The 26,549-nt window shown below is 41.7% G+C and overlaps 1 protein-coding gene across 1 annotated transcript in view; it reads right to left on the bottom strand.

The window, feature by feature from the left end:
- SMC5 (structural maintenance of chromosomes 5) overlaps positions 1 to 26,549 on the bottom strand; it is a 65,128-nt gene that overhangs the window by 26,528 nt on the left and 12,051 nt on the right. The window contains exons 7-15 of the mRNA XM_075410753.1: positions 25,710 to 25,871; positions 11,624 to 11,695; positions 10,471 to 10,726; positions 9,181 to 9,335; positions 6,885 to 6,998; positions 5,647 to 5,741; positions 5,016 to 5,148; positions 2,846 to 3,019; positions 2,540 to 2,709 (exon numbers count right to left, since the gene is read on the bottom strand). Coding sequence (XP_075266868.1) covers positions 2,540 to 2,709; positions 2,846 to 3,019; positions 5,016 to 5,148; positions 5,647 to 5,741; positions 6,885 to 6,998; positions 9,181 to 9,335; positions 10,471 to 10,726; positions 11,624 to 11,695; positions 25,710 to 25,871 — 1,331 coding nt within the window. The remainder of the gene's footprint in view (positions 1 to 2,539; positions 2,710 to 2,845; positions 3,020 to 5,015; positions 5,149 to 5,646; positions 5,742 to 6,884; positions 6,999 to 9,180; positions 9,336 to 10,470; positions 10,727 to 11,623; positions 11,696 to 25,709; positions 25,872 to 26,549) is intronic.

Raw genomic sequence — 26,549 nt, 5'->3', positions numbered from 1 at the left:
AGATTCAAGAGTGTCCGGATCCAGCTGCTGATGGGATCCACATTGCCCGTATGTATGCGTAGCAGTCTCACTAGGGGAGCCCTGTCCTTCTCAGACAGACTAGGAGCATGGTTAGGCCACTGGTTCTGTGTCTGCCCAATTGCTCTGTGTATCCATCTGTGCTGTGTGGCTGGGCTGGCTGCATGTAAGTATGTACACAGATGCTGTTTAGATATGCTCTGTGTGAATGTGTCTACTGGGAAGACAGTCTCAGCCTCAGCACTGGTTGCACCTGGGAGCATTAAGCCACCTTAGTCTCAGGCTGCTGGATCTGGACCCATTCCCCGAACTTTTTCAGCGCTGTCTCCCACAATACTGTTGTACTCAAGTTGGAAGACTACAGTCTGGCTGGATGGAAGACCAAGCAGGCAAAAAAACCCCGTGGTTGGATGGTCAGGCTCTGAGGTTCATGGTTAGCCCATCGTATTCCGCCTGGAGGCCAGTACTCAGGTCCCCAGGATTAAGACCCAGGCCCTGCCCTGTCCGATGTCCCCAGCAGTGACACGGAGTAGCTGACAGACAGCACTCCTGCCATGTCTTCCAAGGACATGCCGTTGGGTGCAAGGGGCACGTCCCTCCGAGGGCCTGCATGGGCAAGGGGTTGGGAGACACAGCGAGGACACACGCTGGGTCCTGCCCCTGCAAAGGCAGCGTGCCTGGAAGAGACACAGGCTCCGGACACACTAGCTGGGGAGAAGCTCTGCAGGGAAGGGCTTGAGGTGTTGGTCGGCATAAGCCAGCAGCGCGCCCTGGCAGCGATAAGATTCTCCAGCATCCTTGGCCATGTGAATGGAAGCAGAGGCAGGAGAAGAGTCATTTTTCCAATCTGTTCAGCACTGCACGCACTTGTGCCCTCCGTCCCAAACATCAACAAACTGGAGCAAACTTGGAAATCAACCAGGTTAGTCTAGGGCTAGAGCACAGGCCCTGCAAGGACAGTATGAGGGTGCTCACATTGTTCACTGCAGGCAAGAGACAGCTTCGGGGCACCTAACAGAAACTCACCCATCCCTTCCACAAGGAAGCCACTGACAGGATGGAACCAGGCCCTTGTAAGAGCTGCAGAGTAGAAGGATGACACACAGCGGACATAAGTTGGAACAAGAAATACCCAGACTGGATGTCAGTAGAAGCCTTTTCCCCCTAAGCACAGTCAAGCAGTGGAATAGGATGTCCAAAGAGCTCATGCAGTCTCCACAGAGACTTTCAATATGCAGTGGGATACAGCCCTGAAAACCTGGTCTGAATTCAGTGTTGACCTTGCTTTGAGAACACGGCTGGACTACAGAGTACACAAAGTCCCTTCCAATCTAAGTGATTGCCATTGCATATTACTTACAAAATTATATCCAGCTTTGTTCAGATACTCATATAAATTAGAAATTCGAATATTTGAAAACAGCTATACTTGCTGCAAGGATTATTTTATTAATTTCTATGTCTACAGAAAGACATCCACATTACACAAGAAAGTTTGTAACAGCCTTGACTTTAGTTGTGTCAGGATTCTTAGCCCTATTCAAAATTTACAGTGTAATTTCTTTTTCAAATGGAAGGATTTAATAAATATTTGTCTAGGTAAAGGGTCTGCCTCCCGCCTTCAAACTGTACTCCGTATCCTAGTAAAAGATGATGACACTACATACATCTGCAATAAGAAACCAGAGAGTAACACTTGGCTTTGAGGCTAATCTCACATCCAAACTGTTTAAAGCTGCTTCTTTTCACAGCACTTTTGACTATACAGCAGTTGATTCTGGTCCCTCTGACATCCCTGAAGCTCTGTTCTTCCCACCCAACAAACCCCGTACTCTCTTTTCAGTTTAATGCACCGTAAGTAACACAAAAGCTGGGCACACAAACACCAGCATCAACTTTCAGAAAATGAAAAGAAGTGTGGCTTAAGAACATACAGGAGTATTTGAGGGTACATGGTCTGCTGGGACTGTGTTACTGGAGTGGAGGGAGTGAAGCCTCGGGCAATCTTGACTACACTGCCATCTGCCAGTGTAAGCTTAAGTGAAATACCTCTTGAACCATGCCCAGGTTCTCCCTTATGCCAAAACAGTGACAAAAGAACTAATTGCAGAGGCCCACAAAACCAGAAAAGATGTCAAGACAAATACTGAGGACAGTCAGGGGCCAACTCAATCCCTGACATGCCTACTTAGTACCATCTATGCACGTTATGGCATTATCTAGGTATGTGCTACCAAGACAGAAGGCTATGGTAATATTTGAGCAAATGAGTGCAAAGATCTCTCACCAGAATCGTATGATTTTATTACAGGAAACTATCTGAAACATTGCTACATTGTTTCTCAAATACTGTCTTAATCTCCGTCTCTAAACACCTTCTTTGTCTTGATTATCACCTGTATCTGATGCTCAACTACCAGTTACTCTGTAAAGGTGAAAGTACACTGCAGTAACAGGAACCCAGAATACCTTTATTATTATAGTTGTTCATGTTTCATACATAATACAGTTTGTTTCCTACCTATCATACTTCATAGCAATTTTTGATTCCAGCTGTCGCCTCCTGTTTCCTGTCTCTAAAAGCTCCTTCTTCTGATGCCTGAGCTCATTGTCCCTGCGTTCCAGATGTTTCTGTCTCTCAAACAATGTAGTCAAACGCATATCCAATGACTTTAATGCGTTATTGATGTCCTGAAATAAAAGAACACACACCACTAGCATTCTTACTACAAACATACCATACCAAGACATGCAAGTAGTCTATGCCTATTGCACGATAAAATGGGTAGTAGTTCACATCATACCCAGCACAGAAGTAAATTCCTACCTGTTGCTGGTTTTCCAACTGTCTTCTTTCATCTGTATCCACTGAACTAGTAAGAAACTGTGCCACCCTCAGGGATGTGTTAGTGGTGAGGGTCAGGTTTGTATAAGCAGATACTTTCACAACGTATCTTTCTTCTGCTGTGTATATTTGCTTAAGTCTGGTTTCTTGTATGACCTAAAAACATACAAATGTATTAACCTGACTAAAGCGTTATTTAAGGCAATGCTTTTCAGAACAAGGAATAAACTAGCTAAGATCCACAGTAAAGAATTTCAGCTTACGTAAGACTGTTAACAAGCCTTTGCAAAAAGATGATGTTAAATTTAATGCATCATTATACTTGTAATTCAGACTGGCCAGCAAAGAACTGTTAAGACTCTGACAGACAGAGTAGTATGCTACCATAACCAGTTAACCAGGTTCTGATTATTCTGACATTACAGATACACACTGGAAAAATCTGTTAATATTCGTACTACATCATGAACCAGGATTCTACTTGCTGTAGATGCATAACATGCAAACATAGCCTGTGTACCAAAGAACCAAAAGTACTTAGGAAATTACCAGATGAAACCATAAGGTGAGCTGTAATGCATGAACTTCAGTGAAGTAACTGTATCTGTAGGAAAAAAAATGCAGCACAAAAACACTAGAGTTGCTACTTTTAAATGACTCATGTCAAAAAGGATAATTATAAATGACCAAAGATTTACCATCACGCAAGGTAGTACAGGACGTCAAAAGGATTTAAGTTGTCCAGCACAAAAGGAACATCAAAAAGCCTCAACAGATTATATAAACTGCACCAGCAATATACTCTTGATTTGGTTGCTGGACACTGAAAACCGCATTTACTTTGCTTTACAGCTCAGACTGTGGTTGATGACATTTCCATCATAGTCCTTTTTCCATATGCTCAGCTCTAGGAAACAGGTTCCCTTTAAAACTAAAATTTTCTCTGGCACATGTGAAACAAAATGTTGCAAACAACGCATTTCTCAATCAAAAATAATAAAAACAAAGAAAAAACTTTACACAACTGAACTGCGAAAGTGCCACATGCAACACATTCAGAATAATGGCTCATCTTTGCCCCCAGACCAGTGATGTTTCACTTGGTGCCCACAGAGCTCTGGAAAGGAGGGAGTATCTAAGTGGAGTTTCTGACTGGTTTACAAAATGTGACTGAAAGACCTATTATACAGGTAACCTGCTTCATCTGGTGCTAAAAACTATGTGGTAGAAGAACTGACGTTTAAAGAAAAAAATACTCAGAAAAAACATTAAGAGAAGAGCTTGTCATCCAGGACTCCCTTCTCTTTTACTTTGCTCTTTCTCATTCTTGGAGCCTCAGAAACATCGAGGATAGGAAGGAGCAACAGCTGTCCCAAAAAAACAGGAATTGTTCTCTATTCGCAGAGCCTGTTCCCTGAGTTTCTCAAACAGGCAACTCTTCTTGTTCTCAGAGTCCAAAATAGTCTTCTCAACTCCAAAAAGAGTTCACTCTGTGTATAAGATACATAACAGAAGTCCAGCACAGACTGAGGAGTGAATAAGTATGTAAACTGAAAACTGTCATGTGCGTTACCCATTATAATCCAGCAACGATGAGCTTGCAAGAACCTATGAAAGACTAAGGTAGGGAGACTACTCCTTGTGGGACCTCTTAGCCTATTTCTAAGAATCCAAAACGTTCACATACTATTTATTACATCAATTCTGATCAAAGGTATACAACAGTATTTGCCAGAAACTGAACATCTTAATGCATTTAAAATAATAATAATGATAATAAAGCAGCTTCTAAATGTTGCTTCAAATGCAATGGGTCAGCATTATTCTGTGCTATGAACTGTTACATCAAAATTTTGCCCAGAATACCTCAGGCACTTCAAACAGAAGTTATTATAATAAAATGACATCATATAACTGCCCTGGAACAGTAAGCAGGTGAAAGATATCTAACTTTCTGTGAAGTACTGCATTAGATTGACTGGATTTGTTAAAACGTCTTGCAACACGTTTGTGTATAATTAACTGTTCTCACTGCTAGAGGCCAAATAAAAGGCTACAGCAATTTTTTGCTTTCTCCACATCATCTTGCCAAAGAATTTCCAAAATAAAACTCTAGACCACAGGTGTGTTTGTACTATTTAGGACATCTCACCCTTTCAATCATGTTTCTGGTCTTCTCTGTTCCCACAGGGACATCATGAACACGGTACTGGGAGCAAAGATAACTCATCACAGGATGAGGAGCATCAAATAACTCTCGTAAATACGAGAAAAATCCGTATCGGCTGAAGAAGAGAAAAAAAACCATGCATCAGAAATAAAATTTGGCAGGTAAGCCAGTTGAAGTCACCAAAGGGTCAGAAAGAAGTCCTGCTAACTCAGAACTGAATTGGTGAAAATTTGTCTTCTGCAGAAAATTTCAATATATAGCAACACCACCAAAGGTCGGTTCTGGATCCAGCCGCACCTAGGCTCCTCTCTGAGCAAGGGTTTAGAGAGCAAGAACCTGGTGACTCAGTGGGAGAGTCAACCTATTCCCTTACACTTTCTTGCACTCTGTGTAAATCATTTTCCACTCAAAATCTCCTCCGATTTTGTATTCCACTTACTTAGTAAGTCATAGAGTGAACCTAGCCAATGAACTCTGTAACATCACATTTCCTAAATTTTCAGTAAAATCTTTTCTTGCAAAACCTGTGAGTGATCATTTAAGTGACCTAACCACTCATTCGCGACAACATTGTATTTAAAACCATTCCCCACTGATCTAATCTGATACATACTGTAATTCTTCAATAGGTCTCGAAGGTAAGCTTTCAGCACACGATACGGCAGGCGCACAGACAGCATTCACTCTTAGTTTCTGACGATCGCGCATCTAAATACAGATTACATTAGATTATTTGGTAAAAAAGGGCAGAAAAATACACTACATGAAAGTCAAGTATTTATTCTTGATTCACAGATTCAGGATTATTTTAAACTGACAGCTTCTGGAAGAACCCACAAAAATCCTCTCTGGCTCAGGCACAACTGAGTTCTCTAAAAGCCAAGCTTAGTTAATGTCTCTGCATGAAAATATCACGCACTAGAGAAAACAAAAGCAATCAGAGAAATCTAGAGCCAGGTGCTCAATCTAAATAGCTATTTAGATTTAGTTTAGCTAAGCTGAATGTAATAAGGAAGCACTCTCTGTCAAGCTGTATGGCCATTTTGCACAGATAATGGCAGATCACTGGCTACAGAGGCTCTGGAAAGCCTGATCCTAGCAGGACAGAAAAGATTGAGGACACCAATGAAAGATCAGTTTGGCTGGTTAAAGCAACCTTGCACTGGGTTCCACAACCATGGAGGCAAGAGAAGCCCCACAACCTCAAATATCACCACTACTGCTCATGTATATAAAATGACTAGGTTCGGTGAAGGGTAGATAGATCTTAAAAAATTTTAGGACAGTTTGTCACTAATCACACTATTCTGCAGACAGTAGTTGGGAATAGATAGATTATGACAGATAACGTCGTATCTTGTGGCTTTTTTCTCCTGTGTCATCTGTCCGGCTCTCGAAGGGAACACTCTTCCTTACTGCTCCAGGAGACAGCAGTAGTAAGAAAATATAAGCTTGATTTGCTGCTAGGTCAACTGTCTTCTCACAAAAGATGCCCTCTTGCGTCTTTAGTCAGGAGGCATTGGAAATGCTCCGTACTAAATTTGTAGCTTCCTGCTGTCTTTGTTTGTACACAGTATTTTCTCCTCAGTGATTACTGCCTTGTCAAGGAAGAGGAAATTTATTTCTAAAAAGAAATATTCTCTTAATATTCCTGCATCCCTCCAGTTGGTCTAGGCCTTAAAAAAAAAAAAAAAAATTTACTCCAGAAGGAAACATTTGAATACTTTGTATTAGCTATTGTGCTGATATTGCCAATCAAAACTTAATAAATACAGATTTACTTGGTAGACTCCGAAGTTTAGGGCTCCTACATCAGTATTTAACTAGTTTTAAAAACTGGTATCTACTTACCTCCACAAGAAACATTTCCATATCCTCTTGACTCTCAAATACAAAAGCCCTCATGTCATTAGCCGAAATGTGATTTTCAACATATTTAGCATATCTGTTGTCTTTCATATTGATCTGATAAAGAAATGTAATGAAATAGAGATTTAATACAATTGGACTTAACAGGCTCCCAAAACATTTTAAGCAGTCAGATGATATCCAAGCTTACATTTAATGAAAACAAAGACAGTGTTGAAATGTCTTTACAGACATATTCCCTGTCTTATTGCAACCAATTCTCTTGTGAGGAAATCTACAGTAACTCACATGTCATTGTGTTTATTTTAGCCATCTATACCCTTTCTTAGCATTCCTGGAGCCATCTCTGTCTCCACCATACCATGTCCTCGCCTCTTCTACTCCACCCTAACCTTACAATTGCAATCACCACCATCTCATGTCTAGTGGCTCTGCTCCAGTACCACTAAAGGTACCTCACTGTTTAGAAGCAGCTAACCTAAGGAATCAAAACCAGAAAATGCCACACTCCACAAACTATTTATATGCAGTTCCCTTTGATTTGGACACAGTGAACATCACCAAATGTAAATACAGAATTGTGAAGCCCTGAAAAGACAGAGATTCACAGATGGACTTAATTATCTTCAAATTCTTAAAAAAAAAATCCACATTTAAGATGGATGAAGCTTTTCCTATCTGAATGAAATGTTGATGTTAGAATCCTTCAGTAATTGTCAATAATAATTAGATATTATGTCACCATACGTGACAAACATAGGCAAAATTACACAAACTACACAATTCAACAACCTCAAGTTAGCCCAAGGCTGGGTACATTTACTAGCAATGTGAAAGCTAGAATTTATAGGTACTTCAGACTAACTTACATTATATCAAAGAAAACAAATTCATACATTAGTGGATGTTGCAGAGATTAACGAGGCCTTAAAGTAAAAGCAAAGGCATCCTATCAAGGCATCTGTAAAATTAATTTGTTGTGATATTCCAGACAGAATTGGAAGTTCTCGTAAAAACAGCAAATACTTGGTATTTTATACTAAACAAAAGTAATTTTGAATTGTTCTAGCGCATGCACAAAGCATAAGAATTGATATACAAATATTCCACATTCAACTACTTTAAATTGTAGCAATATACTATTAAAACAAGCTTGCAGTTCTGAAGAGGAAGAAGAATGCACTGGAGTTCTTTGTCCTCTTCACATTATAGGGAGCGCATATTATGAGAGGCTGGGATAATGGTGGAGGAATGCACTAGAAAACCAACAGCCTCTCTGAAAATGTATTCCTGCTATTCCCAGGAATAGCAGCGTCTATCAAACCAAAACACAAAACAAAACTAGGACAGATCAGGTGTTTTCTGTGTCTGTAGCTGGCTTTGCAAGGCAAACCCCAAAAACACCTGGGGGTCACTGGAGAGAGACCAGCAGAGGGCTACAAGGATGGTGAAGGGACTGGAACATCTCTCCTATGAGGAGAGGCTGAGGGAGCTGGGCTTGTTCAGCCTGAAGAAGAGAAGGCTGAGAGGGGACCTAATATATACTTACAAATATCTGAAGGGTGGGTGTCAGGAGGATGGGGCTAGACTCTTTTCAGTGGTGCCCAGCTACAGGACAAGGGGCAATGGGCACAAATTGAAGCAGAGGAAGTTCCATCTGAACATGAGGAAGAACTGCTTCGCTCTGAGGGTGTCAGAGCACTGGAACAGGCTGCCCAGGGAGGTTGTGGAGTCTCCTTCTCTGGAGATATTCAAGACCCGCCTGGACGTGGTCCTGTGCAGCGTGCTGTAGGTGACCCTGCTTTGGCAGGAGGGCTGGACTAGATGACCCACAGAGGTCCCTTCCCACCCCTACCATTCTGTGATTCTGTAATCACAGCGTCATGTTGTAGCTGTTACTGAGCAGGGTGTGCTATAAGGGAAGGTACTCATTTGTAACTACTACTGCTTTTTTAAGCAGCAAGTAAGAACTACTTAAGCATAAATAACTGGATGTACCTTAGAGGAAATCTGGAATGGGGACCTTAATAAAAGACTGCTCCTTGAGGAGGAAAAAGAGAAGGAACCACCCCATCTTATTCACTGTTGAGTATTACTGCATTGCCTACGAATTAAAATTACAAATAGTTCACCATCCTAATGTATCCTGCATGTAACTGGCACTGGCAGCTCTTTCAAGATGTGTCTTGCAAGTCTCAAAGTCATCCTCAAAGTCTCACAAGGCATAAATATACTAAACACTGACTGGTTAGAGTGATATACAAGTAAATGTTCTTACTTCAAGCATCATGGGTTCACAAACTTCTTTTTTAAACTTGTCTTTGCTCTTTCTTAGCCACATAAGAGCACAGTGTGTGTCTCGGAATCTCCCTTTAAGCTTCTCTTCCTTCATATTCATTATATTATTAAGTTGTTCAAGGCGATCAATTATCCCTGTAATTTAAGGTAGTTTCTGAAACAGAGTTCATACCAGGTACACATCACAATTAGCATTTTCCCCGTATCTATTAACTATGCTACTCCAGCAATAAGGTTGTTAGGAGACTGCAAGAATTAAGAGTTTCTCTTCCCACAGTCAAGAACCTGCTTATTCTAAAGAAATCTTAAGAACTATTAAAGCTGAAAATCTAAAATAAAATCAAGACTTACCTGAAGTACAATGAAATGCGTAGCACAACGAAAACATTGGAATTCAGTCCTAAAAACATCTCTCTTCCAAACTTGTTCTACCTTTGTATTCAAAACCAAAAACACCTCAGGAGGAAAGCGGTAGTGGGACCAGCAATGTGAAATCTCCGAGAGTTATTCCATGCTTGCAGAAAGCCAAATGTGTGACAATAGACTATGTGCAAAAGCATTTGCTATTCAGGAGAAACAGAGATTAAACACTTTCTGTGCTTCTCAAGGTAAAACACATAGTGTCTACTTCCTGAGGTCACTCGGTCTCTCTATACCTCAGTTTATTCTTGGATTCTGTGACAAGTTAACTGCCAGACAGATAGGTACGTGCAAACATATTACACTCACCAAGGAATATATACAGCACTCCCTACTCGCCCGGCTATAATGTTTGGATTTTGTTTCTTAGAAACAACTAATTGTAAACCCTAGGCTAGTATAAAGGAATTTATACTAGCAGCATCAGTAGCTAAGATACTGCCAAAGAGATAACTCTAAACACGGCATCTTCAAAGCAAACTGCTTTTGCGTTAGGTTTGGTTTTTTGTATCCTGCTAACAGTACCCACCTTCATTTAACAACAGAAAAAATTGAAACTGGCAAAGCAGTCTCATTACCCAGTGATCAGAGGAAACTAATCTTTTGAAGGATAGTTTCAAGGTCAATTGCCACTTTTGAATCTTCTTGTTCTTCGTACTTTGAAAAAGGTTTCTGCTACTTTTAACAGAACTGATAACAGACAAGAGGACTGCTATAAACATAAGATACAACTATGACGCTCGAGGTAAATGTCTCAAATTATTTTCACTACAGCAGGACAAGTAGATTCTGTACAAACAGTCATAAGAAAAAGAAGAAAAATCAACAAACAAACCCACAAGTAACTTACTTTTCTTTTCCCTCTCTTGGTTCATTTTCTCTGCTGTTAGATCACTGATATCACTATCAATATTTGCCCTTTCCTCTTGTAATTTTTTCAGTTCATTATTAACAGCATCAATTTGTGGCTGAAGATTCTCACAGGCTGCCATCATACTGAGCTCATTCTTCCAGTCCTCTATCATCTTGTGAGTGTTGTGTATTTTCCTCTGTCTGTCCATTTCTTCATCTTTTTTCATTCTCAAAGCTTGATTAATTTCTTCAATCTGAGAATTTTGAGTATTTCCAACATTAAAGGAGTTTAGTATACAAAACCTATGACAAATAATTAGGCTATCTGTGTAACTGGTATTAAATGCTGATGTAACCGTACACTAAAACAGTAAGAGTTTGTTATAGCTCCAGTAGCCCTGTGACAGTTGAAGAACGGACAAGATTTTGTTAGGATTTAGGAACATTTAAGCAAAAATGCAATCAAGACTTAAAACCAATTTTTAAAGTTGCTTTATTTTTACAAAAGCAGAAGCTTAAAGCTCAAGATCTTCCTTAACACATTTGAAAGTTAATCTAAGACTTCATAAAACCTATAGCACAAACATAATGTGCAACATATATAAGGGTGCAGAGTCTATTTAGATTATACATTTCTGAACCAAGTGCTTAGATGAAGCTCTGTAACTGTTTTACAACATAACTTTTTTTTTTTTTTTTTTAAAAAATGCTGACCATATACACTTCACAGAAGCAACAACCCTGGCCTCTCGCATAGAATAGTTGACAGAATGTTTAAAGCTGAGCGCATTACCGTACTATAGAGGCTGTAGCTTTTCAAGGAAAGCCCATAATATATAGTATATGTATACACACTGTCTATTCCGAAGTTTGTTGCATTAAGGTAACTGATTTAATACAGCATACACCTGCAGCACACCTGTTTGACTAACGGGATTTAAAGACTGGAGGAAGCAAAGTGTGCAAGCACTTCAGCCTCTTAATTTCTCTCTCAGCTAACAGCAGAGCACACAACTCCCCCCCCATATCTGTGTTTTACTGCAAAATTTAAGTAGCACTCCACCTGAATGCAGCATATGCTACTGCTAGTACTGAAATAATACATTAGCAAAGAAACAAAAAAAAAAAATCATAAATATCAAGATTCTTACTTGTTTCTCTTTCATCTCCAAAGCATCTTGCTTCTGTTTACATTTTTGAGAACTGTCTTTGATTTCAGCAGCCTGCGTACAGTAAGATATTTAAATTAGTTACAAATTCAGCTATATTTGTCAAAAGCAGTCCTATTTTAATAAACATTCTGTATATGCGTAACTAAGCATTTATTCCACATTTTGTTACTGACAAGTTATACTCACCAGTTTCTTATTATTCTTATGTGTATCTGTAACATGTATAATTTCAGCAATTTGTGAAGAACTGAACAATGGCATATAAAATATTCATAACCATCCAAGGCGTAGGCACCCATGTCTCTACTCTTTCTCTATCCTTCTCAGCTTCCATACAATTTAGAAAAATATAGGTTGGAATGGACTCCTGGGCATCACCCAGTTCAATCCCTTGATCAGAGCAGGTCTTATTAAGTCAGGTTGCCCAAGCAGTTGTACAGCTGAGTCCTGAACACAGCCAAGTGTACTATGCTTTTTCTACAAACGTAATTCCTCCTTCCCTGAACCTTCAAGGCTGGAAACAGCACAAGCAGAATACTGGAACACTGCAGAAATCAACCAGCAGACACTGTGATGAGGAGTATAAGCCTTCATCTTAAGACCCCCAAAGACCACCCGAGGACGCTAACAGACAAGAGTGAAAGACATCAACACATGCTAATTAGTTCTTAGAAAAGTAATGAATATGCTAAGCATTTCTCAGAAATATAATGAATATGTATACTGTGACTGTCTTTAACCTGAAATGACAGGGAGTTTGGTGCACACGTTTGGAGGAGAGATCCCCTGTGTGCCCGGCGCCATAATAAAGAATACCTGCTTAATAGTCTGACGAATATTGAGTCTTCAATTCCGGCTTCTCACAGCATCATTTCTGGCGACCCAGATGGGACCCACTCTGCTTGGCTGCAGGACCTGCTGTGAACAGGACCCCCTAGGGTACCCCTGGGATTTCCCAGAGGGACTCTGTGCCTCAATCAGATCACTGCGGGAGCAGACAAGTACCAACTAAAGGAGCAAAGGTATTCTTTTTTTCCTTTCCTTTCTTTCTCTGTTTGGGAATCTGAGACCGATCATTTGCAGAGTTCTGGTAAATTGTAGGAGACGTCCCACACTGAGCGCTGTATACCAGGCTACTATCGCCTGAGGGTATACATTTTCGTACATTGGTATAAGCATGGGTTAAGCTTTGCACTTCTGTAATAATGGACTCTCGGTAGTCGTATGCTGGTACAAGCATGGGTTCAGCTTTGTACTTCTCTAATAATGGACTTTCGGTATTGGTACGCTTAGGAAACCCGCTTAAGTTGTACTTATTCTGGCAATACGGATTTGTTGGTACTGAACTCAGACATCAGACATCTCAGATAATGGCTTGTTAACATACCCCTGAGGCATCATAAAACTGACAATTGAGTATGAATGTGTGTGAATGTGAGTTAACTGGTGAATGAATCTGTAACTGAAAAGCGGTACAGCTGTAAAGTGGGGGTGAAAAACTGGGCATTTCACCGTGAACCTCTTTTTCTCCTAAACTGTTTTATCTGCGACCCAAATATTGTGACATTGTGGAACGTGGTCAGAGTGGGACAGAGGGGGATGACAGGTTAAAGTTGTTAAAATAATCTGTGGAAAGATAACAGAATTACAGAATCAGTAAAGTGGGGGGACAGCAAAGCAGTGGTATTTTAAAGAAAACACCTTAGGATGTATCCTAGCACACTGGAAAGATTGTATGACTGCGTGTGAAACTTCTGTGTGAATGACAAATAAGTCAAATAAGTAAAAATAAGTACAAAGCGAGTGTGGAGTTCTGCTCTCCTGTGAAAGAACCAGCCGGAGAGGAATGAAGCAGGAAAAACACAAAACCAAACAAAACACCCAAAGGAAAAAAAAAACAGGCAAAAAAACCACAGGAAAAAAAAAAAGGGAGGAAAAAGAGAACAACCACTGCCCCCCCCCCCCATGTACATTTGGTATGTTCTGCAGGTATTGATTATTTCTGGGTTTTGACTTGGGAGTGTTGTATTTAGACTCTGATTTATCAGGGCTGCGGTTTATAATTTCTTAAGTATCGGTGCAGCGTCTTCCCTTTGGGGGGGGGGAATTTTAAGAAAGTCTCTCCTAGGATGTATATTGAAATACTGCAAAAAATAGGGGGACCCCCCAACTCGAATACCACTTAATAATGTATGGGGTTTATTTTATTTAAAGAAAAATTGGCACTATTTAGGAATTGAATTGGGAACTGGTTTTGAAATACTTATAAGTTAGTATATATTGTAGGGTTCCAAGTTTTCTAGTTATTTGGCATTGATCAGTCATTTCAGGACTCTGGTTTTGGGGTATGTATTAAATATATTGTATATATTGTTTTAAATAAGATCTATGTGTATATATATAAAACCATATTAGTTGAAGTAATTTACCTGTATATATTGTTGTACTTATGGGATACACAATTTGTAAACAGAAGGATTTTAAAAGATCCCTTCTAGGATGTGTGTGTGTGTGTGTTGTGTTAACCAATCGGTGAAGAAACTGAGCAGCTCTTTTATTGTAACGTGAGCTTCGGGAGGAGATGATCCCCTCACAAAGAAACAATTAGACAAAAATATAGGAGATGAAAAGTTTAACGCAGTATTGGAAAAAAAACTATAAATAACAGAATATCCCTCTGGATTTTATGAATGGTGGTGTATAGCGATTAAGACAAAAAAGTATCAAGTTACCAGCTTCTTTAGCTGCTGCTCTGAATGGCAAAAAAAAGCAGGGGAGTACTTAAGTCAAGAGACAGAAAGACGGAATGAAAAAGGGGGGGGGGGGGGGGGGGGGGCGAAACAGGGTAGTCTTCCCCAGCAAAAAAGGAGCACAAGCAATACAACAAAAGCAACATCCCTTGAAATTAGAGGACCGAAAAGTAACAGAAGGACCAATCAATAACTTTTTACAGTCAGAATACAATACTCCTATATTACTGGTGTAAAAAAAACCCCACAAAACTGATGGAACTTATCGGGTAGTACAGGATTTAAGAGAAGCGAATAAGATTGTTAAAGACATACACCCTGTGGTAGCTAATCCCTATACTTAACTTACTAAATCACAAGATGATCAAATATGGTTTACATTATTGAATTTAAAAGATGCATTCTTCTGTCTGCCTTTTACCAAAGAAAGTCAGAATTTATGGAACCCTTTTACAGTATGTCAATAACTTACTAATAACAACTGAAACATAACCTGACTGTACACAGTGGACTATCAGTTTGTTAAAGTTTTTAGAACTAAATGAGTATCAAGTCTCTCAACAGAAAGCTCAGATGGTGCACCAATGATAACCTACCCTGGATACGAGCTGTCTGGAAGACAAAGAACAGAATGTAAAGAAGCCATTTGAAAGACTCTCGTTCCTTAGATGGTAAAAGAGCTCAGGACATTTCTGGGAATGACAGGTTGGTGCCGGTTATGGATTTATAATTACGGAATCATAGTGAAACCCTTGTATTCTACAAACTTTTGAAAAATAACCCCACCTGATTGATCTGGTCCAAAGAAGTTCAAAACGCATTTCAGACACTTCAGAAAGAACTAATGAAGGCCCTGGCCCTGGGCCTGCCTGATGTTACTAAACCTTTCTGGCTCTTTTCTTATGAGAGACAAGGCATAGCTCTGGGGGTCCTAGCTCAACAGCTGGGACCCTATAAAAGAGCTGCAGCCTATTTTTCTAAGCAGCTGGATGAAGCAAGCAAAGGATGGCCAGGATGTCCGTGAGCTGTGGTGGCAGCAATCTTGAATATTCAGGAAGACCGAAAATTTACCTTGGGCCAAAAGATCACAGTACTGGTCTCACACACACTATCAGCTGTACTGGAACAAAAAGGGAACCACTGGCTTTCCCTGTCCCGATTCCTACAATACCAGGCCATTCTCAGATGATATTAACATTGTAGCAAGTAACATTATGAACCCAGCTTCTTTTCTCAGCGGGTCAATCTCTGAACCATCGGTACATGATTGCTTAGAAACCATAGAGACTGTGTACTCCAGCAGACCAGATTTGAAAGAGGAACCCCTGGAAGATGCCCAGGACTCCTGGTTCACAGATGGAAGCAGCTTTGACCGACAAGGTATTCGAAGGACCGAGTATGTGGTGACAACAACAGACAAAGTGGTTAAGTCTCAATCACTACCTGCTGGAACATCAGCTCAAAAGGCTGAAATTATTGCCCTAACTAGGGCTCTGGAGTTAGCAAAAAAGATAAATATATGGACAGATTCCAAATATGCTTTTGGAGTTGTCCACGCTCATGGGACATACTGGAAGGAGCAAGAACTACTACCTGCACAAGGAAAGCAAATTAAATATGCTGAAGAAATCCTTCACCTATTAGAAGCCGTTCAACTATCAACAAAAGTTGCTGTCATGCACTGCCGAGGACACCTGAAGGATAACACTAACCAGGAAAGAGGTAACAGGTTGACTGACTATGCAGCTAAACAGGTAAAAGAGAGAATGCAAGAGATTTTAACCTTAATCCCAGACAACAGAAGTAGAAACCTAATTGACCAAGAAAATATTGAGTATTCTAAAGCTGATGAAGAATTAATAGAGGGATTAGGAGGACAGGTTCCATCCAAGGGATGGGCCTACTCAAGTGATAGCAGAATTATAATCCCTGCTAAACAGATATGGGGGATGGTTAAAGAAGAACACAATAGGACACACTGGGGAGCGGACTCCCTGTATAAATTTTTAAATCAGAAATTAATAGGGAAAAATTTGTATACTACAGTCCGACAAGTAACCCAATAGTGTGAAATATGTTTAAAAAATAACCCAAATACTGGCAAGCAGGTACAATTAGGAAGTATTGGGAAGCGAAGTGTACCAGGAGACCATTGGCAAACTGATCTCTCTAAACTTCCAAGAAAAGGAGGGTACAGGTACTTATTAGTACTTACAAATACCTTTTCAGGTTGGCCAAAAACATTCCCTTGTAGAACAAACAAAGCAAGAGGAGTAACTAAAGTATGATTAAATGAAATAACACCTTGGGGTTTGGGGTACCGACAATTATCTCCTCAGATAAGGGGACATGTTTTTGTGCAGAAATAGTGCAACAGGTCAGCAAACTATTAGAAATCAATTGGCAGTTACATATGCCCTATAGACCACAAGCCAGTGGGCAAGTAGAAAACATAACCACACGATAAAGCAACAGATAACAAAAATACGCCAAGAAGCGAATCTATATTAGTACCAAGCATTGCCTATTGCCCTACCTCGAATACGTGTAAAACCTAAGATGAAATAAAATTTGAGCCCTTTTAAGATACTACATGAGAGACTATATCAGGTCAAATATCAAGGGAAAAATTTAAACCAGTTGAGAAATTAATATCTACAGAATTATGTTATATCCTTAGAAAAATAATTAGAAAACATTAGTAAAAATGCCTTAGGTATCAGGGCTAAAGAGTTAGATCACTCGATCCATCCATTTAGCCCTGGAGATTAAGTCTATGTGAAGAACTTTTTCAGGTGATCCACTGAGAGAGAAGTGGAATGGACCTTACCAGGTACTGCTGATCACTTTCATCGCATTCAAGATTTGAGAACAACAACCGGCCTGGATCCATTATTCTCGAGTGAAGAAGGCTCCTGAACCAGGATGGATCGTCAAAAAGGCTGGCGGTTTGAAACTATGATTGCAGCAGTAACTTTGTTAAGCCTAGGCTTATTAGTGAACACTTCGAGTGAGAATTTATATTACAATACAACTCAGATGACAGTGAATGCCACGGGAGCTAAAGATTGTTGGATTTGCGCTGTCTTACCAAAAGGTAACATAAGACTCCCTTTATACAGGGTAAAATTGGAATAGGAATACTCATCAGAATTGTGACAATAATACTTGGTCTGAGTTTTGGAAAAGACACAATAGATGATACTGTGATTACGACAACTCGAGCTACATGACTAGGCCAAGATTTGGCCTACAAATATTAGATAACAACACACAGATATTGGTTAGCAATAGTAGTTACCTATGAAAAGCAAGATCCAACACTTGTTCGTGCTGACACACCTTTCTATACACACATACACTTGCAGGGACGGGTGGAATGATTAATGGATCAACAAAACTACAGTAGAAGTAGGAATTTGAGATTTGAAAGGGACAGGTGTAGTATATATTGATTTTTGTAACAGAACCCAATTAGAAACCTATAGCCCCTTGAACCAGGATTATTTTAGGAATGTATCAATTGGCTGGGTAAACGGCAGAACATTTTACGAAGCTAATCTCACAGCCACTGATGAGCCCTGTACATTACTCGATGATTATTGGTGGCTATGCAGCGATGGCATTAACAGAAAGCGACTCCCTGCGGGTTGGAAGTCAATGTGTACCATAGGTCCCTACCTACAAAATACAGCAGGGAGGATTCATAGCTTTCTAGCTACAAATCCTCAAAAGAAAAGGAGGAATGTGATACCCATAAACGTAAAATTTCCACTTACTAGAGTGACTGTAATTAAACTAAAGTAGATTCTTGCTGTTTTGAGAAGACAGGAAAGCTCTAAGATAAAAAGGCTCCTAAAAAACGCTACTTAGACAAACTTGACTTGCTGTTTTGGGGAGCGATAGGAAAGTTTTAAGACAGAGAGACTCCTAAATAATGTTCTTTGGACAGCTCAGCCTTGGGAGGGCAGATGCACCAAGCTACAGAGATAAAGAGGCACCAAGAGGGCAATGAGGCCAGAGCAAAACAACCTGGAAAGACACGGTAAACTGATCTTAGAACTGAGTTTGCGCAGAAACAAAGGTCAACCAGCGGACACTGTGATGAGGAGTATAAGCCTTCATCTTAAGACCCCCAAAGACCACCCGAGGACGCTAACAGACATGCGTGAAAGACATCAACATACGCTAATTAGTTCTTGGAAAAGTCATGAACATGCTAAGTATATATTGGAAATATAATGACTATGTATATTGTGATTGTATTTAACCTGAAATGACAGGGTATTTGGTGTGCACGTTTGGAGGAGAGATCCCCGTGTGCCCGGCGCTGTCATAAAGAATACCTGCTTAATAGTCTTCTGACTACGGAGTCTTCAACTCCGACTTTTCACGGCATCAGCAGTACTGATTCTGTGATACTCTCTCCAAAGACCTCAGACAGGCACTCTGAAGAGGAAGCTCGCTCCCATCGAAGTGATGCAAAATATTCACAAAACAATTCTGAAGGCTCTCACTATCAGGACACTAGCAAGGAATTAGAATTCAATTTTTCAGTTATCTTTGTATTTTCAGTTCACAGAACCACAGAATGTTAGGGGTTGAAAGGGACCTCTGGGGGTGATCTAGTCCAACCCTCCTGCTGAAGCAGGGTCACCTAGACCAGGCTGCACAGGACCTTGTCCAGGCGGGTCTTGAATATCTCCAGGGAAGGAGAGTACACATCCTCTCTGAGCAGCCTGTTCCAGTGCTCTGACACCCTCAGAGCGAAGCAGTTCTTCCTCATGTTCAGCTGGAACTTCCTATGCTTCAGTTTGTGCCCATTGCCCCATTTCATATATTTATCTATACCTACCTTACAGAACAGATTAACAACTGTATTGTCTTTACGGTTTTCATGGCACAACCACAACACACTGCTTTATACTGTCAAATATTACTTACAAAACTGCACTTCATAATCCACCCTGTTCAAGTGCCTTTAAACAGCCTAAAGTGGAAATTACTGTAGGCTTTTCTCGCATAATTTTATCAACCACTTCCTACAAAATGGGCCAATTTCTTTTTTTCAGAATCTACATGTCCTACACACCCAAAGCACTAAATTTTACTAGGGATTCAGTCTGACCAAATCTTTAAAAGGGTTTTAACACAAAGAGAGACAAGAGAAATAGTCATTCAGTGTCTAGATACATTAATTTCTTCCCAGATTTAGCTCCACCTTTACTTTTGAGTTCAGCTCCCTGCAGGCAAAATCTGTAACACCATATCTAGCTTTTCGCCAACAAAGTGTAAAAAAGACATAATGAAGAGGTGGCTTATCTCTGCTCTCACAATTATATCCTCAAGCCAAGAGCACGATCTCCAGAAGCAGTCAAGATTACAGTTATTTGATATTGGATATAAGCCTGGACCAAAGGGACTGAAGACAATTCTGTTCCCTACAGGTCTGTGCGTCTAAAATAGAGAGGACTTAAAACGCTAAACTGCTTTCTCTTAACGCCAAATTGAAATTTGGCTTGAAAAAAACCCACAACTTTTGGGCCAACAATAGAGGTATACTGTTTTTATAATAAAATCATGTATTAATCAACTCCTGTTGGCTTACAGCATAATTATCTTTGAAATGCTCACCAAATGCTTGCATCTATAAAGATAAATTTCAAGTTACAATAAATTCAAGCAGCATCTATGTAAAAGTGAAGAACTAATGAAGAAGAAGCAATTTAAGCAATTTTAAGTTATGGCACTTAAAAGCCTTGAGGTTTTGCCTTAGGTCAAAACTATCTCCTGACAGTGCAAGCAGCACTGATTCTCCTTTAAAAGAACTTCAGTTTCACAGCCCAACTAAGCAGGTAAGTGGGAGGGAAACAGGTTTCAGTACCTAAAAAAGCTACTGTCACAGAGTCCAAAAAAGTAGCAATACACCTCTAACACCTTGTGTACTTGCCTGATGCCATACAAATTGTTCATGCCATAGCCAGGTATATAACATATTCCCTTCAGCCTTTTTCCACAATTTCAGGCTCCATGAGGGCTTCTTCAAGGCAGAATCTCAGTCATTCAAATTAGTCTTGGATGTATCATTTAACATCAGGACAAAACTCAGGTTTGGAAATGTCTTATTATAATCTTATCTACAAGTATCAGCTATACATTACAATTAAAACAATGGTAAATAATCACTGGAAAGCAGTATTAGAATATCTCAGTAAGAAACACACTAGTTGGGCTTGGAAGGGACTTTTAAAGGCCATCTAGTCCAACCACTCCTGCAGTGAGCAGGGACACCTTCAACTAGATCAGGTTGCTCAGAGCCCCATCCAACCTGATCCTGAATGTTTCCAAGGATGTGACATCTACCACCTCTCTGGGCAATCACATCTATCCATCTTCTGTCTGGACTCCAGGCGAGCAGTTTGCAAGGTCTGGAGTGTTGAGGGAGCCCCTGGTGCTGGTGCCATGCTTGGCGAGTTGTTCCATAAAGCTCTCTGTGCCCGAGCCCAGAACCTTTGGAGGATTATCCCCAGCCCCGCCAGCTTCAGGCAGATGGGGCACCCAGGAGCCGCACTCTCAGTAGCAGAGGTGAGCTGGGGGGGGGGTGTGTGTGTGTGAACCTCACCCTGGGCAGCTGGGAGGGTTTCCTTCTTGAGGGACCTGGGCATTTCTTCCATCCCTCCCCAGGCCAGCCATGACCATGGCCTCTCTTCCTTTTCTAGAGTGACACTGGCTGCTGCAGCACAAGTGAAAGAGAGCAACTTGACATCGCCAGGTCCCCCCAGCCCACGACAGTGAGTGGAGAGCGTGGCCACGGAGCTGGAGGACCACTGTCCCACCTGCCTGGGCAGCTGGAGGAGGCCAGCTTTGCCATGCCATGTCTCCACTGGTTCTGCTACCTGCGCATCCTGCAGTGGGCTGAGAGCAAGCCCGAGTGCCCCCTCTGCAAGAGGGGGATCCAGTCCACCTTGCATTCAGTACAGGCGGACAATGACTACAGGGACCATGTCATCACACCCTCTGTTTCCACAGTTTCCACAACCACCCAACGCTCCTCCAGACCCTGCACTCCTGGGTCCATCAGGAGATGGAAGAGGTCTTTTGGCAACTGGGTGCTGGAGGCAGCCATGGTAGAGGACACCGTCACGGGCATCCAGACAAACCACAGGATGGATGCAGAGCTGCCAGGACCAATGCTGGGGGTCGTTTTCCAAAACCATACAGTGACACTCGTGCAATAGAATGCATGCGCGCCTGTGCAACAGTGCAGCAGAGAGCCCTGCTGTCTTGCACTGGTGGGCCACAGGCTGGCCCTGGAGACCCTCCTCAGGAGGCAGCAGGGTCCGGGGTGCCCGCGGGGCCAGCCTGGCAGACAGCATGGTGCTCTGCTGCACTGTTGCACAGGCACATGTGAGCGAGACAAGTGGTGGGGCTGAAGGTGAGTCCTTGCACCCCTGAAGGCAAGTCCTGTATCCAGGCCCGCAGCTCTGCAGCTGGTCCCAGGGCAGATGTTTGCAGCCAGGAGGTCTCCAGGGCCAGCCTGAGCCCCAACACTCATCTCCCCAGGCCTGTCCTCCTCCCCACCACACCCTCAGCCCCCAATTCCCGGAGCTCTGCTCTCCCACCAGCCTCGCCACAGCAGTGCCCAAATCGCTTCTCCTGCACCGAGTCATGGCTTGAGGCTGCTCTCAGCATCACCCCAGGTTCATGCCCTGCCAAGGCAGGAGCCCCAACAAATTCAACAAGGGGAAGCACAAAGTCCTGCACCTGGGGAGGGACAAGGCCAGGCACCAGCACACAGAATCACAGGATGCTTTGGGTTGGAAGGGACCTTTAGAGATCATACAGCCCAACCTCCCTGCAGTAAGCAGGGACATCTTCAACTAGTTCAGGTTGTTCAGAGCCCAGTCCAACCTGACTTTGAATGTTTCTGGGGATGGGGCCTCTGCTACCTCTCTGTGCAATCTGTGCCAGTGTTTCATCACCTCATTGTAAAAAATTTCTTCCTTCTATCCAGTCTAAATCTACCCTTCCTTGGTTTCAAACCACTAGTCCTTGTCCTGTCACAACAGGACTCGCTAAAAAAATTGTGCCCATCTTTCCTACAGGCCCCCTTTAAGTACTGAAAGGCTGCAGTAAGCTCTCCTTGCAACCTTCTCTTCTCCAGGCTGAACAGCCCCAACTCTCTCAGCCTTTCCTCGTAGAGGTTCTCTAGCCCTCTGATCATTTTTGTGATCCTCCTCTGGACCCACTCCAACAGCTCCATGTCTCTCCTGTGCTGAGGGCTCCAGAGCTGGACAAAGGACTCCAGGTGGGGTCTCACCAGAGCGGAGCAGAGGGGCAGAATCACTTCCCTTGACCTGCCAGCCATGCTTTTGATGCAGCCCAGGATACAGTTGGACTTCTGGGCTGTGAGCACATGTTGCCAGGTCATGTCCAGCTTTCCATCAACCAGTACCACCGAGTCCTTCTCCACAGGGCTGCTCTCAAGCCCTCCATCCACCAGCCTGTATTGATAGCGGGTGTCCTGGGTTCAGCCAGGACAGGGTTAATTTTCACCGGAATCCAGGAAGGGACACAGCCGGGCAGGCTGACCCCAGCTGGCCAAACAGAGCAGGGTATTCCACACCATGTGCCATTATGCTGGGTTCCGGTGGGGGGGGAGCGGGGCAGCGGGAACTCAACTCGCGGCTCGGGAGCACGGGCGGCGGTCCAGTCCAGGAGAGCGGCTCTGTGGGTTGTGCAGTTTGTGTTGTGTTTTCCCCTTACCTGTATCATCGTTCCTGTTCCCTTTGTCTGCTGTTCTGTTAAACTGCCCTTATCCCGACCCACTGGTTTCTGCCTGTTGCTTTCCATTGTCCTCCACGCACCGGCGGGGGGAGGGGCGGCCGCGTGGCGCTTTTGTTGCCGGCCGCAGCCAAACTATAACAGCGGGGCTTGCCCCGACTCACATGCAGGACCTTGCACTTGGCCTTGGTCAACCTCGCGAGGTTCACACAGGCCCAATTCTCCAGCTTGTCCAGGTGTCTCTGGATGGCATCCCTCCCTTCAGGTGTGCCAACTGCACCACTCAGCTTGGTGTCGTCTGCAAACTTGCTGAGGGTGCACTCAATCTCACTACATCATTGACAAAATTATTAAACAGCACCAGTCCCAGCGTGGACCCCTGAGGGAAACCATTTGTCACTGCTGTCCATGTGGACATCGAGCCACTAACCACTACCCTCTGGCTGTGACCTTCCAATCAATTCCTTATCCATGAAACAGTCCACCCATCAAATACATATTTCTCCACTTTAGAGAGAGGGATGTTGTGGGGGACTGTATCAAAGGCCTTACAGAAGTCCAGACAGATTACATCCATAGCTCTTCCTTTGTCTTCTATAAATTACTTATTTGAAATGTAGCATCTTTTCCTTCCTCCCATCTTTACGGTTTCTGGAGTACTATAGAACAAAATGCACCTAATTCATCTTCTGGGCCCAAACTAAACACCATTTCAGCATACAGCTAATCTTGTGAACATTTACGTGTGTGAAAGCCTTACTCTACAAGTTTACATTGAGCAGAAAAATATGTTGATTCAAGAGTACAAGTCATTTAGCTAGTCCATTCCTCCATTTTTTCTTTCACAATTCTGCAGCAAATAGCCTATGCTGAGTACGCTCCTTGCAAGTTGAAACTACTATGCTCACTGTTTCATCCTAGGTTTCTCATACAGAGTATAACTCATACCAGCAGAGGATAACTTTTATATGAATATAGCCCAATACTTCTAAAAATCATGGTAGCAATGGTTAGTAGAATTCGTTCCTATTTGAAAAAATACATTAGTATAACATCACTTAAAATGAAAGATATGGTAAAACCTAGCAGGATAATAACAAGCAGAGAAAACAAAGCTTAGCACTTCACAAGCATGAAGGCCCTTACTGTATTATGAATGTTAATTTCAAGCTTCCAGCTGTTAACTTTCCTTTAAGGAATTATACATACTCTCAAACAACAAACCCCTCCAACCTCAACCACTCCCAAAAAGCCCACTTCAGTAAAACTGCAACATTTAAAAATAATATAGGTATTTTGAATCACTGCACAACAAACTCTCACAGAACTGTGGAGCACAAAATTCAATGGACACGTTTAGCAAATGGCTTGCTTTCTAGTAATAATGTACCCGGGTCAGCAAAATTGCCTGGTACAGTTCACATCACAACAAAAACAGAAGTGGTGTGAACAACAATTTGTGGCTTTTGTTTGTCTGGTCTTTCTGGTTTATTCTTGGTTTTGGTTTACAGTTTCTGTAGGAGTTTTTTAGTTTGTTTGTGGGGAGGGTGTTTGCTTGTTTGTTCAAAGAACGTGCATGTACGGTGTATTAGCTCACAGTGCACTACATTCCACCAAAGCTTCAGACCCTGATTCTACAAGATGCTTCATGACAGCAGTCCTCCACAGGTGTCACACGTGTCTCCACACCAAGCCCTTTGATCTGACCAGTTACATTCAGACAGAACTTACTGCAGCAAACCTTCTCATGTTATCCTTTAACTTTGGTTATCCATTAAAAATTTGTGCAGCCTATGCATACACTGACTTCTGCAGCCTGAATAGTACATGATAGTTAATATCCTGCTGGGAATTACAGTACTTTCTTATTTGTTACACAGAAATAGTAATTTTCCATATCCCCAGAGAGCAGCTATTCAAAAAACAGACAGTAAGCTGTAAGGCATATGTAGGTTTACCATTAAATTCTTTCACACACAGAAGTATTCACAACCTATGGAAGATTACTCTCTAATAAAAAAATTATACCCTACTTATAGAATTAGGTTTGATATTAAAGGAATGTTTTTAGGACAGAAAAGTTGTAACTTAGCTTAAATTAACCACCCAAACTGGCTACATTTTACGAAGATAAACAGAGCATCCACAAACCCAAACTACAGAATGGATGAAAACAGGCAACTAAATACATGTATCTAACTTGGGGAAACTGTAACATTATAGTCCTGAAGGTTTTCAAGACTCTATGAAGAGAAATATAAAATTTGCATACCCGTATAATACCAAGAGAGTGGACCTTCAGAGTTGTACTGAAGGTTTACTAAGAAATGTATTCCTTGAGTTCTATTGCTTTTAGTGGAACACAGACACGGAGAAGTCAAGAAGAACCAAGGGCACAAGTTCTGCAGAAAAATGTCTTCACAACAATTACGACACATTAGAAAGAAAGAGTTAGTGCTTCACACTTTACAAAGCTGAGCGCAGAACACCTGAAATAGTACATATCTTAACTGAGAACTTAAAACACCTACCTTATCTCTGATTTTCATATCTAGACTTTTAAAACATTCTTCAGTTTCCTGGATTTTTTTTGTCACTGGGTTCTGCATTTCTTTCAGATTCTTCAGTTCTTCCTTGGCTTGCTCTCGGCTTTGTTTGACTTCCTCATGCTGCTGACGAACATTTTCATATTCCTTGGAGGAGTTGAAGGTAAAGTAATTAAAGACTTTTGTCTTCTATTCCAGTACTTTATACCGTTCTAACATTTTATTTAATTGTACACGAGTTTCAGTAGAAATGCCTCGTTCAGAAGCTAGTATTATAGCAACTAGTTAAGTAATCCTCCTGTTACTAGTGAGTATGGTAGGGATCATTCAGTCGCCAGTGAACAAGCACACACATTTAATGGCTCTCAAATAATACACAATTCAAGTAGCAGAATGAACGACCAATTTATCTGCAATTACCTTGCCTCTAAGCCCATCTGGGATCAGTGTGGACAAAGTAATTCTTTAGCCCCTTCTGTCCATAGTTTGAGCACTACTTAGGTAGAAGTCCTCAAGCTAAGGAGCAAATTACCACAGAAAAGTTCAGGAGAAAAAGGAAGGATCCGGACAGATCAGAGCCAGTATCAGACATAACCCTGACGTAAACCAAAGAGAGAGACAGAGTGGAACAGAACTTCGGAAAACATAACAAGAACTCCACCATACACAACAAATACCAGAGAAGCTATCTAGGGAGCTTAATTGGAGATGCATTCCCGAGAAGAAGACGACAGTAAGTAGTTTGGTGACCAAGAATTTCCACTTCAAGAAGGGGGGAAATTTGGGGAGAAAGTAGTTTAGGCTGCAGGAGTCATTACGCGAATT

Source organism: Opisthocomus hoazin, chromosome Z, assembly GCF_030867145.1.
Source record: "Opisthocomus hoazin isolate bOpiHoa1 chromosome Z, bOpiHoa1.hap1, whole genome shotgun sequence".
NCBI lineage: Eukaryota > Metazoa > Chordata > Aves > Opisthocomiformes > Opisthocomidae > Opisthocomus > Opisthocomus hoazin.
Note: the sequence above shows the minus strand (reverse complement) of the source record. Positions and strands in the feature narration are given on the sequence as shown.